The sequence below is a fragment of the Polypterus senegalus genome, chromosome 18 (genome assembly GCF_016835505.1).
Source record: "Polypterus senegalus isolate Bchr_013 chromosome 18, ASM1683550v1, whole genome shotgun sequence".
Taxonomy (NCBI): Eukaryota; Metazoa; Chordata; class Cladistia; order Polypteriformes; family Polypteridae; genus Polypterus; species Polypterus senegalus.
In genome coordinates this window covers 55604376-55618030 of record NC_053171.1, presented here as the reverse complement: position 1 = coordinate 55618030, position 13655 = coordinate 55604376, and the positions used below count along the sequence as shown (strand labels likewise).

Sequence of the window (13655 nt, the reverse complement as noted above, 5' to 3'; positions counted from 1 at the left end):
TATACACACACAGTATATCTATATATATTGTCACTAAATGAAAATAAAGCCACCGAAAGGGTTGAGGCAGCCACCCATATATTATTCCCTGGCTGTAATATGGTTTAAATATTTGTATTGCTGTGTATGGATTGGAGTCCCAAACAGAACTGAGGAAATGGAGGAAAGACAAAGTCACTTAGCTGCTAATGTGAAAGTGAGGTAAGCACATTGACAACACGAATCCTCCGAGGAAAGAGATGCCCAGTGTAGTTCCTTTCAATTACCTGACATCCATACGTTTCAATTTTGTTTTTGTTGATTTCAATAGTTTCTAGGACCCTGGCGTTTTTACAGCATGGGCTTACACAGCTAGTATATATATATATACAGTATGTGGTAATGACAGACTCGAAAGCAGTGAAATGTTAGGACTGCAACCAGGTCATCCCAGGACAACAACATTTATTTATGTAGCACATTTTCATACAAAAAGTAGCTCAAAGTGCTTTACATAATGAAGAATAGAAAAATAAAAGACACAGTAAGAAAATAAAATAAGTCAACATTAATTAACATAGAATAAGAGTAAGGTCCAATGGCCAGGGTGGACAGAAAAAAAAAAAAAACTCCAGACGTCTAGAGAAAAAAAAATAAAATCTGTAGGGATTCCAGACAATTAGACTGCCCAGTCCCCTCTGGGCATTCTACCTAACATAAATGAAACAGTCCTCTTTGGATTTAGGGTTCTCACGGAAGGACTTGATGATGATGGTCACGTAGACTTCTGGCTTTTAATCCATACATCATTGTCAGAGCATCATCATGCTTTGAGTAGGTGGTGTTGGCGCAGGCCACCACCACAAAGAAACCGGAAAAAGAAACAGAAGAAAGAGTAGGGGTTAGTACGGATTTTAGAGCCACCATGAATAGTTATTATGATGAATTGAACATACAGAGTATCAGGATTAAGTTAAAGTGAAGTTATGAAAAGGCCATGTTAGAGTAATATGTTTTCAGCAGTGTTTTAAAGTGCTCCACTGTATTAGCCTGGCAAATTGCTATTGGCAGGCTATTCCAGATTTTAGGTGCATAGCAGCAGAAGGCCGCCTCACCACTTCTTTAAGTTTTGTTCATGGAATTCTAAGGAGATACTCATTTGAGGATCTAAGGTTACGATTTGGAATATAAGGTGTCAGACATTCCGATATATACGATGGGGTGAGATTATTTAAGGCTTTATAAACCATAAGCAGAATTTTAAAGTCAATCCTGAATGACACAGGCAACCAGTGTAGTGACATCAAAACTGGAGAAATGTGCTCAGCTGCATTCTGCACTAGTTGCAAACGAGGAGCAAATAAGGAAACAAGTAACCTAAGTGGTGTGTCTGACGCTTTTTTGTTCATGCTTATGCAAAAGCCTTTTAAGGTGGTCTAGCTTTGACAGAGCTCCATTCTGCAGCTTGCTACTTTTTCCTTTTGGGACGCTTGCAGGACTGGAAGGGGTGGAGATACTTGTCCTCACCATGTGGGTTCTAGGCACTGTAAGCGATAAAAGAGAACACTGTTTTAGTGGTAGTGCCCCCCCTCGCCCCAGTGGGATATTACATACCTCAACAGAGCCTGTGAGGGAGTCCTCTGATGCACATGTGTGACAAAATTTATATGTGAAGGCAAATACAACCCCTTGATGACCTTCCGTACCCCGTCCTGCAGCCCTTATCTGTCAGATTAGGCTTCTATTATAGCAGATAAGCGAATCCATGGGAATGGGATCAATGGAGAGCAAGGATTTACGGTATGTATAAGGGTGGTTTTCAGTGCAAATTTCGAGTGATATTGCTAATTACCTCCATTTCTTAATACACCTAAGTTCAGATATTATTTTTCCCTTTCAGATTTATTCATGTATATTTCATAATTTTGCAAACTGAGCCAGTTGTTTGAAATATTTCAAAAATGACATAAACCAGATTAGAAATTACTGACATATGTATTAATGTTGTCTTAAAAAAATATTTATTTATTTATTTTTTATTCTCTGCAGCAACAAAATTTCAAGCAGAGAGTTGTGGCCCTGCTCAAGAGGTTCCGTGTATCTGATGAAGTAAGCATGTGTTGATGTTATTCCATGTTCTGTATAACTGAAGGGTATAACGCTAGAGTCCATCTAAGAATTTTTCATATTATTCTCCTAATTGTTTTAAGCAAGAACACATATGGTGCCTATTAAAAGTATTCACCCCTTGTGAGTTTTCACAATTTATTTTTATTCAACATTGATTTCCAGTGAATTTGTCTTTTATGACAGTGATGAAAAGAAAATGACTCTTTAACGTCCAAGTGAAAACTGATCTTTGCAAAGTGTTCTATATTAATTATTAATATAAAACTGAAAACAATTGCAGAAGAATTTAAGTCCACATTTAGTAGATGGCAGCCATTCCATCCTTGAGTCCGCATGCACAGGTATCTGTCTATCAGCTTTGCACATATGGATGCTGTGCTTTTTCCTCATTCTCTTTACAGAAGTGCCCCAACTCTGTCAGGCTGCATACTGATCATTACTAAATAACATTTTTCAAGTCCAACCGCAAATTAGACCTGGACTCTGACTTGGCCACTCCAGAACATTAAAATTATTCTTTTTAAGACATTTCTGCGTAGCTTTGGCTTTATGCTTGGGGTCGTAGTTTTGCTGGAAAACAAATCATTCCTCAATGCACATGATTCTGGCAGATTCAAACTTTCCTCCAGTATTTCCATGTATTCTTCTGCATTTGTTTTACCCTCAAAAGCCTTGTCTGAGCCTGCTACAGAAAAGCATCCTTCCGTAGCTGATGCTGCCACCACCATCCTTCACGGTGGAGAGGATGTGTTTTTGATAATGTGCACTGCTGGCTTAAACTCAACATGGAGTTTAGTCTCATGGCCAAACAGAGTTTGAGTTTGGTATTATCAGAACATAGAACCATCCAGCTGACTTTAAAGTCTCCCATGTGCCTTCTGACAAACTCTAGCCGAGATGTCACGCGTGTTTTTAACAAGAGTGCCTTTTCCATAAAGCTGTGACTGTGATGCACCCACAAAACAGTTGTTGCTTGCACCGTCTCTTCATTCTTAATCACTGCATCTTTGAAACTCCTTTAGAGCTCTCATGGCTTTTTAGTGGCCTACATCATACTTCTCCTTCCAACTGTTCCATACTCTTTCCTTTTCTGAATGAGTGATTTAACAGGACTCCATGGAATAGTCACTTGAATATTTTCTTGTCTCTATCCCTTGACTTGTACTTTTCTGTTGCCCTTTTCAAAGAGTTGTTTGAAGCATTTCTTTATCATTGAATAGGTTAGGACATGATACTTTATCACCACAGGTTGAATCTCTTTGATACTGGTCCACAGGTTGGACCTCTTAGATGAAGGTACATTTAGACTACAGTAAATTGAAACTCCAGACGGGGGATTTCTAGGTGACTTCTAAGACCAATTTCCTGCTACAGTGATGGAGTGTTCTAGTGAAGGTCATGAACACTCGTGCATTCACTTATATTGTGTTTTATATTTGTAACCAAAGAGTCTCTTTCTGTTGATCAATGTCCAAAAAGTCAAATTAAATCCACTGTGAGTCAATGTGGTTGAACAATAAAATGTGAAAACTTTTTTTCAGGGACTGTTTACACATCCATCCAGCTACTGCAAAATCATGCTCTTTATATCACAAGGTAATTTCATCTTCTTCTCAGAGCTTCTCTATTGGACTCAGATCTGTGGTCTGTGCGGTTCCCTTGAAGTAAATTGAGTAGAATGTTGTGTTTGGGGATCCATCAAGAGATGATGTGTGGTTGGTGATGTGGGGGATTATACATTTTGAAAAAGTGTGAGCTGTGGTCATAATGGTATTTAACCTGGTCAGCAACAATGCTTATTTCACATGTCATGAATATGGAATTTACAATCCTAATATATCCCAAGAAAGCATTTCTCACAGCATCACACTGAAATCACTAGTTTCTGCGGATGACACAAGGCAGGATGGATCCATACAGTCTTTCTGGTAATTCCCAATTCTACCAATTACATGTGGTAGAAGAAACTGAGGTTCCTTAGGCCAGATGACATTTCTCCAATCTTCTGTCATACAATTTTGGTAGCCTTGTGCCCACTATAACCTCAACATCCTGTTCTAAGCTCACAGAAGTAAAACCTGGTCTGATGTTCTATTGCTTTATCCCATCAGCTTCAAGATCTTAAAATTTTGTGCATTTAGAAATGCCTTTATGCATTCAGTTGTTTTCAAGAGCTGTTATTTAAGTGTTCGGGGGCTTGCACTTGGTCATTCTACTCTGACTTCCACTACATAACCGATCTGCAGCTCACTAAATGTTTCTTTGTTGAGCACACTATTCTCTTTAAACTCTTCAGACTCATGAAAATCCCAGGAGGGTAGCTGTTTAAGATGCTGAAATACCACAACTGGCACCAAGAAATCTTGTGTGGTTTTGATTGCACATCTTGCCCACTCAAACCTTATGTTGGCAACTGCTTAACAATAACTAAATCGCTTCTGCATGCTACAGTATACCTATAGATGTTGGCTTCCAGCCTTGTAATTGGCTGCTTTGAGGAGCTGACTATTATGTTAACATGTAGGTGAACATCGTAAAATGGCCACATAGCGTATGTGTTTGAAAAATCTCCAGGGGAACAGCACTTACACCTTGGTGATTTTTATATGCATCAAGTACTGTTTAAGAACATTGAAAGTGCACTGTTTTGGATATTGAAGACCAACACCATCAAGCTAGGCTATGTGAATGTGATCTAAAAGGCTGATCTGTGTGAAAAAGCTTAGCCTCCTTGCAAATGGTTTTCTGTTTCAGGTACTGGACTCTGAACAGGACCCGGCGGAGCAGGCACCTGAGGTGGAGGAGGACCTGGACCTGGACAGCTTGGACATTGAAAACCCCAGCGACAGTGGCCCAGAGGTGGATGATGATGACAGTGTGCTCAGCACCCCAAAACCTAAGCTCAAGTGAGACTTGGCAATCCCTTGACTTTTTCCTTCAGAATATAAGCGTTATATTTCAGCCAACTTGCTGGGGTTCAAATACCTTAATCATTCGTTTTTGATGTTTTTGTCTATCTTAGTAGTGTTGGCCATTTAGTTTCTATGTATCTTCATTTATATTCCATGTGTTTTGTGGGTGGTCCACCAAGAGGGGGACCACCTGTCTTTTACCATCAAGAGACTGCTCTTATCCCTATAAGGGCTAATGAATACCAAAAGTCCCTTGTGGTTCATTGTAAATGCTCTTAAAATGTGGTGAATTCCTGTAGTGTTGCTTTTGTGATTTAGTTTTTTTTAACCTTTGCTCTTGTCATTTGACCATCTTTGGAACCGTCTTCACTTTTGGGATTGCCTGTTTTGAAGGCATTGTCTGCTGTGACTTTTGCATTGTGCTTCTCTGAGCTTATTTTTGTATAAATGGATCGTTTTATTTGTATAGATTCTTCATTGCCCTATGTGTGACTGTTAGGGCTTTGATGGTTTTATCCCCTCTAGTGGGTATTTTAGTAGGACTTATTGGGCTTTAGAGGATTCTCAAGTTCTTAACAATTTGAGTGTGTGCTCACTCCAAAGTGGCATTCTCCAATCAGATACAGTACAGGGAATCCATAATAACCTCTTCTCACGTGTTTTGAGAAATGAATTAGCCATTTCGTCCTGAATGGAAAGGTTTCACATGAGAACGTGAGAGCAAAATTAATGTCAATTGCTGTCAAATATATTTTTCTTAAATTGATTAAAAAAAAAACTTTTGCGTTTAAAGTTTGTATGAATTTACTGTATGAAAGCATGTCAGAAGCATTCAATATTGAGTGAATTTTGATTTCATTTTGTTTAAATCACTTTCTTTAAGGTTTTGAACAGGCATGGTTTTTTAAACTATAGCAAGTGTAGTTTCACATTTCTGTATCTTTCCTTCAGTGGCTAAATGCATGGTCCTGAGCAGGTCTTAACTTTAGATTTTATTTTTTTAAGAACCCACACTATATACAGTACCTTAACTTTACCCATGCAGACAAAGACAGAACAATACACAGTTTATGCTCTTCTCTAAAAGCCCAGAGTGTTGTGAACTTGAGAGTTCCTTTAAACAAAGTCACAACAACTGTTGCAAAAGCCCACAAAAGAATAAGTTCATCATTCTTCATCTTGTAAACCAAAAAAAGGCAAATGAAGAATCTTTACTTGATTTATTAAAAATGTTCTGGAGCACAAAAGTCAGAGAAGGAGTTGCCTTAACAAATTATGCAATCCACAGGTAAACAAATCCCCAAAAACAAAAATCCGAGGAGAGCTGGAGAAACAAAGCAAGAGGTCAAAAAATCCAGACTATCAACAATTAACAAAGCAATTATCACATGAGGACGCATTCAATGAACCGCAAGGGACTGTGTGTCTCTTCAGGCTTTACAGGATTAAGGGTGGTCTTTTAAATGAGATGACCTCTGTCTCTTGGGGAACCACCCACAAAATAAATAGTGCATAATAAAGCAAGCATAGACAAATAGAAATTAAATAATACACAAAACTAATACAAGACATAGAATAATGCAAATTATTTACATAAATAACAAAATTAGCACAAATTAATCAAACATGAGCAAAAAAGACATAAAAAGGGAATTTGAACACCAGCCAGGGGTGAAACATAGTTCACTCTGAAATGTCCAGTGTCAAGTAATTATTGCATAAAAGTAATTGTTTACATGTTTGGGGAAAAGAGGGTATTGATGTTGTTCTCAATTTATAATGAATTAAAAACTGTATGTTCTTGTTTGGAAGTCTCTGTGTGGTTGTGGATGTGGAAGTGAGCTCTGTGTGCACCAGGTTCATTGAAACAGGCTGTCCTGCTTCCTTAGGCCATACTTTGAAGGGCTGTCCCACTCCAGCTCACAGACCGAGATCGGCAGCATTCACAGCAGTCGAAGTCAGAGGGAGCCCCCCAGCCCGGTGAGTCAGGAGCCCCACAAGCACTGACTGATAGTAGTTTTGCTAAGGCATCCCCATCATAGAACAGTCATTAGAGGGTTCCTTGGGTGTTTTGATAATGGGGAGTAGGAGGATGGATTTGTGGGAGCTATGACATTAGGAACTGTAAAGTGTATCATTTATTAACAGTCATAAGGAATCCTTATTATAGCTGATGTGGGATATGAACAAATAGCACACACGAAACTGTCTGCTTTTACATCTTTAAGTACAGTGTGTGATATGTTAGATTTGTCAACTAGTAGAAACATTTATTTTTTTAAGGATCTTGATGTTGTTCTGTGTGTAACTATAATGTATTTTATTGAATTTTCTATTGAGTTTTGTTTTACCACTTTATATTGGTTGGCCTCTTCTTTTGAAGTTGACTAATTTAAGAAAATTCTGTTTACTAAACATTGTAAGAGAAACGAGATGACAAAATGTAAGAGTTGGGGTACCAGCCTGGTAACCCCATCTAATACAGTTGCAATCAGAAATGAAAAACACTCAATAATTGCAGAAAGGTCTTTTCAGACTTGAGTCCCAGATTGAACTGACAAAGATGGCAGAGCTTCAAGTTTTCAGTCCTTTCATCAGGATGAGGTGGGTCCAGGTGGATGGACACTGGAAGTGATGTCAGAGGTGTTATAGCTGTCAATCATCTGGTCTGCAGAGGGATGAAGAGAGAAAGGCATTAGGACACAGCGCCAACCCCTGGTGCGGCAGTAGATTTACAGTCACTAGAGCCCATCAGCTGTCTCCTGTGCGCACACACGTGACAATGTATACTGACGCAGAATGAGACAACATGGTTTTTATAAAGTGGATCAGGAAATTGGAATAAAGTTGGGAATTCATGTTGGGGTTGTTACGAAAGAATGCAAACTGATTGATCCTCAAGTTTAAAACACAAGGCAAAGATCAAAGGAAACAAAGCAACTCTAATACTGGGAAGTCTTTTAACAAGGGTTAGAGTCGCGCACCAATACTGTTCTTGTCAAATACGTGGATACAAAAGAGATGGAAGTGTTGCTATTTATGCTAATAGACTCTAGCTGCTGGACCCAGATCCTTCCTGTAGTCTTTCTGGCGACAACATGTATTCCCTGGTGGTTCTGGGATAAATTTCTATGTCAACAACTGATGTGATCGCTCCCAAACTGATGCCACTTGTAAAAAGACAAATATGGTGCTGTGAGAAGGCAGGAAATATTTTCAACTTTTTCATTTTACCTTTAAAAAAATTTAATATTTAGAATCCTTGAAGTTCAAAACCCCTAATTTGATGCATCCTTAATGAATATGTGGCTACAAAAGATTAATAAAGACTGCTAATCATAACAAAATGTCTCAGATTATGAGAGCAGTTTATGAGTTATGGCTGTAAAGTGAAGCTGATTGGAACCTGAAGGAGAAGTTAATTTAGCAACTCCCTGCGTGTTGAAACATCTGTGAATGGAGTTAGAAAGGTCTACGTGGACTTCAGAGTAGTTTAGATCTCCTTGTGTAGGATGTTATGACATTGACCTTTCTGGTAATTTCAACTGTTAGAAGGTAATGCATCACAGAGAGTGTTCACATGCACACAGCACCAGGATATATGGTGAGTTAAGGCAGAAACGTGGTATCTTAAAAAAAAAAAAAAAACACTGTTTATGTGCATGAGCCCATATATGGAGTCCTCCTTTGGTCATAAAAATGTACTAAAAAATAAGAGCAAATATCACCATTACTTGCCATGATTTACAAAACAAGCATGGAACCTGCATCTTCCAAGATTGTTTTGCGGATCTTAGCATTGTACGTTCAACTTATCAACATAAATCTAGCGATTTCTGAAATATTGTGACAGGTTAATTCAACCAGAAGAAGGAATAATAAGATTGCACAAGCATCTGCTTCAGGAAATTGATCTATGTCGACACTTACAGTAGGCCACTTTCTCTCCGTGGCTAATGGATTGCATCTGCGAAGCAAAGACTAGTGGGACAGAGTTGTTTTGAAAGAGTTTACTTAATGTGAGAGAGATGAGATAATCCAACTGCCTTCCTAACCTGTGTATTCAGGGCTGGGGTGCAGGGCAGTTAATAATAATAATGTAACAGTGCAGATAGACTGGTAATGTCTACTGTATATACGAACAAGTGTGAATTGATTATGTCAGTTTAAGAGGGGAACGAACCTTGAGTGTCAGTTTTGCCATGTTCAGTAAACAATGAGCCCTGTTCGTGACCTGCTGAGTGTGTCTTGTTCTGCTCGCTAAGGTTGTTTTATAACAATTATTTTTAGTGAGTCTCATTTTGACAGCGATATTATAATAATCTATACTAATAAAAGGCAAAGCCCTCACTCACTCACTCACTCACTCATCACTAATTCTCCAACTGCCCGTGTAGGTAGAAGGCTGAAATTTGGCAGGCTTATTCCTTACAGCTTACTGTAACAAAAGTTAAGCAGGTTTCATTTAGAAATTCTACACGTAACGGTCATAACGGTCGACAACGTTTGCCATGTTGAACTTTCTTATTTATGGCCCCATCTTCATGAAATTTGGTAGGCGGCTTCCCTGCGCTAACCATAACCGATGTACGTACTTATTTTGGTGGTATGATGCGACTGTCGGCCGCCATATTGAACTTTTTAACGGTCTTTGTTACTTATGGGCCTATCTTCAAGAAATTTGGTACGTGGGTTCCCAACGCTAACTGAATCCTATTTACTTACATACGTCCATAGCCTGCAGCTCGGTCACCGTGTGAGGTGGCGTTGGGTCCCCCATCCCAACGCCTCCTACGTTGTTGGCTGCCTGCCTATATAAGGCCGTCCGTCGCTGTGGTCTCTATAGTCCTTTCCTTGCTTCGCCACGGGATTCACATCTCCCTGCTGATAACTACAGCCTTTTTATTTAATCCACGGCTTCTCCTCTGTTTTATTGTTCGTTTATTACTATTATAGTTATTGTGTAGGTATTTTAGACTTACTTTACATTGTTCAGGTACCCATTTCCTTTATCATTCCTACCATACCCCCATTAACATGTCTATCGAGGTGATCACCATCGATCAAAGAACTGTCACTTACCGAGTGGTTTCCATGCCCAGAGATGGCACCTGCCTTTTCCATTCTCTTTGTTACATATTGCACGGCCATATCAGTAGTGGACACTTTGATGTTTATGAATGTTTAAACTCTCAAAAGCTGGATGTGAAGTTATTGATGAAACCGGTTGTATGCTTACAACGCTTGACAGATGCCGAATGTCACTTCAACACAAGTCATGCAAATACTGTCGTAATTGAAACAAACCATGAAACTCAAACAGGACAGCAGCAATCCAAGCTGTGAGATTTCAGACACGATTACTTTTCACATGGCCAACTGTACGTTGCATGTTCAAGAGTAAGCTCAGCGCACAGATTGGTCATATTACAACTGCAGGGTCGAACTGACAATACAAAGAAATTCTTAACAAATAATTATTGGTATATTTTTGCTCTGTTTAAAAAGGTTTAATTTTCTTCTTAATAAAAATTTTAAGGCAGTACTTCGCCACTGCAAAGCGCAGGTATTTTGCTAGTAAGTAATAGTAATAAAAATCTGCATTTTTATTTCTCCATACAAAGGGAAAAACAAGCCATAAATAATAGTGTAATGCCAGATAGCTCTGAGGTTATCCATTAATTTCATGCTGCTACCGCTCGCCATGCTCAAATGATCAAGATGATTTTACTTGTCACGGATATGCACAGGTAATCAGACATGTGCACGGACTATGAAATCCTTAACTATAACCTGGTTAAGGATATACATGGCCACAGAACTGGGTTACTCACTGAAAATTCCTCGGCTGTTAACCAGGTTTCTCAGAGACCAATATCAAGAACAAGCATTTACATGGCATTGTAGAAACCAGGTTTCTGGGAATAACTGGAATAAATAAATCATGTTTAAATGCTCTCATTGAGCTACAGGCTTACTCTTGACAGTTTTACTAGTGAAACTAAAAAAAAAACCTAAAAAATACAAATTTTTCAAGGAGCAACATTTGCCTTCATGACAAAGTTGTATGATGTTAATTCTTAGAGTGAGGAGAACATCACATTTTCTGAAATTCCTTGTCAGTTATTTTGTATTTTGCACATATCTCTATTATAAAAGAAAATCTTGAGACAAGACTATTGCCAAGAGATTTTTTTCAAGTCTCGCCCTCCTCTCAACCATTTTCAACCATTTTCACCTCTCATTGGTGTGACTGATTTTGACAAACGTATTTCCTGTGCTTTCAACCCTTCTAAATCTTATTGAAGAATTTCATCCAGAAGGGTTATCAACAGAAGAAATGAGTACATGGGCAATCCTAGCACCGAGAAACAATGAAGTAAAATGAATTAATGAGAAAATTGTCAATTGGTTACATGGCAAATTGGTTAAATGCGTATCAATAGACTATGCTCAAACACTTGGTGATGATTATGGGGAAGATGAAAACATCAACTTACAATATCCCTTAGAATATCTACAACCGTTAACACCATCCGGTCTTCCACCGGCCAAATTACTGTTGAAAAAAGGATATATCGTAGCATTAGATACAAAGGAGATCTTGATATGCCATTTGTATTAAAATGTTTACAGTTTCCTGTTAGAATAGCTTTTGCTATGACAATTAACAAATCACTATGACAAACATTCGAAAAAGTTGGTTTATTTATTAGAGAGAAAGAAGCGTTTTTCACTCACGGCCAGTTATACGTTGCATTGTCACGATGCAACTCCAAACACAGAGTCAAAATTCAGTGCAATATTGACGAAAAGTTAATTCAAAAAATAGTTTTTACTGAAGTTTTACAGTAAAAGTGTAAGTTTAAAAAGTATTTACGTGTTAATTTCAAAGCCAAACAGAACGAAAACATATAACGCAACGAATACCTCTAATGCAACATGAAACATAATTTTCATTCATTTTATTACATTTTACTCTTTCTTATTACGGTTAATTACTCGCTGTAAAGTAAAATAGTTAGTTCTTTTATGCATATGTAACAATTTCCATGAAAATAACAATCTGTTTAAATTGTACATCCACTTCCCCGTACGCGAGCGGCAGATCTGTGAAGTGGCTAGCGCCTGCCCGGAGGCTGGCAAGCCAAGCAAGCAGGGGGCAGAGCCCCCTAGTATACCAAAATGTTAAAGGGTCCATGTGGATAAAGAGGGTGGTCTAGTAACAATTACCATAATCTAGGGTTTTATTTAATTTTGGTCTTTTCACTGAAACCTAAAAATGAATCCCTTTCTGCCATGACATCACCTGCACAAAGCTAGTTAGTCTTACATTGTACTGGGCTCTTTGCCCAAGATTACAATTCATAAGTCATTCCTTTATTGGTTTTGAAAGTTCCAATTCACAAAATACTCCTTAGTTTTCTGACTATGATTTAAGACCTTTTCGATGTCGTGACGCTTTGCGCTTCAAAATGATAACATACAGTAGGCCATGGGTCTTCAATAAATGGATATCTATGCTATGGATGCTTATTTGCAAACAGTAAAAGTGGTGTAAAATAATTCTGTTTTTTTTTTTTTTTGAAACAGTAAAACTAGAAATGTTACTTGTAGATATTTCATTACATTTTTTTCCTGCGTGTTTCTTACACATTCCACATCAGTTTTATACTGCTTGGAAGTTTATTCCAGCATGACTGAAAATAAGAACAACAGTCAAAGTGCATTTTTTTGGTCAATTTTGCCAATTATTCTGCTGTAACATATGTGTATAACATAACTAATTCTCCAATAAATGTTGATGGGTAGAACATGAATATTGAGTGAGGAATGATGTTATAGCCAGTTAAATCAAAAGTAGCAGAAAATAGTCATGACACATTTAAAAGGGTTAAACAGTATTAATTTAATGCAGGTTTGTAGAGCCAACCAAGTAAACCTGAAAACCAAATCCTAGGGAATCCCTTTTAAGTTTCACATTTCTATCTTGTGAGCCCAAACAAAAATGTACATTTCTTCGACTATACTGTATGACCTCTTTTCAAAGTTGCGTGGAACATCTTGCGATCATTTTTCTGTTAAAGAAGCTTATATATACAGTGGATTGAGAAAGTATTCAAATGTCTTCACTTTCTACAACACAGTTTATTGTGTTGTAAATTTAATTTTAATTTTGCCATTTATTTTTGATTTATGTGTTGATTTCCCACTTTTGTGTAATGTTCTAGGTGGTGACAGCAGCTTCTGATCTTTGTCTCTTGTATTTTTTAGCTTGAAGGGTCAGATACAGCAAAGATCACAGGAAGCAAGTTCCAAATGGAGGACACATGTGACCCCAGCGCCTTTGTATGTAGAGTTCTTGGGTTGCCATCACAACATAGAACAACATTCCGATGATCAGCTCAGTAACTAACTTCTGGCTTTTTTTTCTGTATTGTCTCCATGTAGGAACCTGAAGCCACCACTCCAACAGCAGAAGTGGAGTTAGATAATCAGGACACATTCTTGGAAAAGCTGCCCCCTACTGGCAAGATCACCAAGACTGAATCCCTGATCATCCCTTCTAGCAGCAGGTGCAATGTAGTTGAGGACGGGATAGGAATAAGGTTGTTGGGAAGTAGAGGGTCTGTT

The 13655-nt window shown here is 38.2% G+C and overlaps 1 protein-coding gene across 2 annotated transcripts in view; it reads left to right on the top strand.

Moving 5' to 3' along the window:
• The window catches only part of pacs2 (phosphofurin acidic cluster sorting protein 2), a 302620-nt gene that overhangs the window by 222401 nt on the left and 66564 nt on the right, over positions 1-13655 (top strand). For both annotated transcript variants that reach the window (XM_039741990.1, XM_039741989.1), the window contains exons 8-12: positions 2029-2088; positions 4864-5015; positions 6911-7001; positions 13296-13370; positions 13473-13597. In XM_039741990.1, the coding sequence (XP_039597924.1) occupies positions 2029-2088; positions 4864-5015; positions 6911-7001; positions 13296-13370; positions 13473-13597 (503 nt within the window). The remainder of the gene's footprint in view (positions 1-2028; positions 2089-4863; positions 5016-6910; positions 7002-13295; positions 13371-13472; positions 13598-13655) is intronic.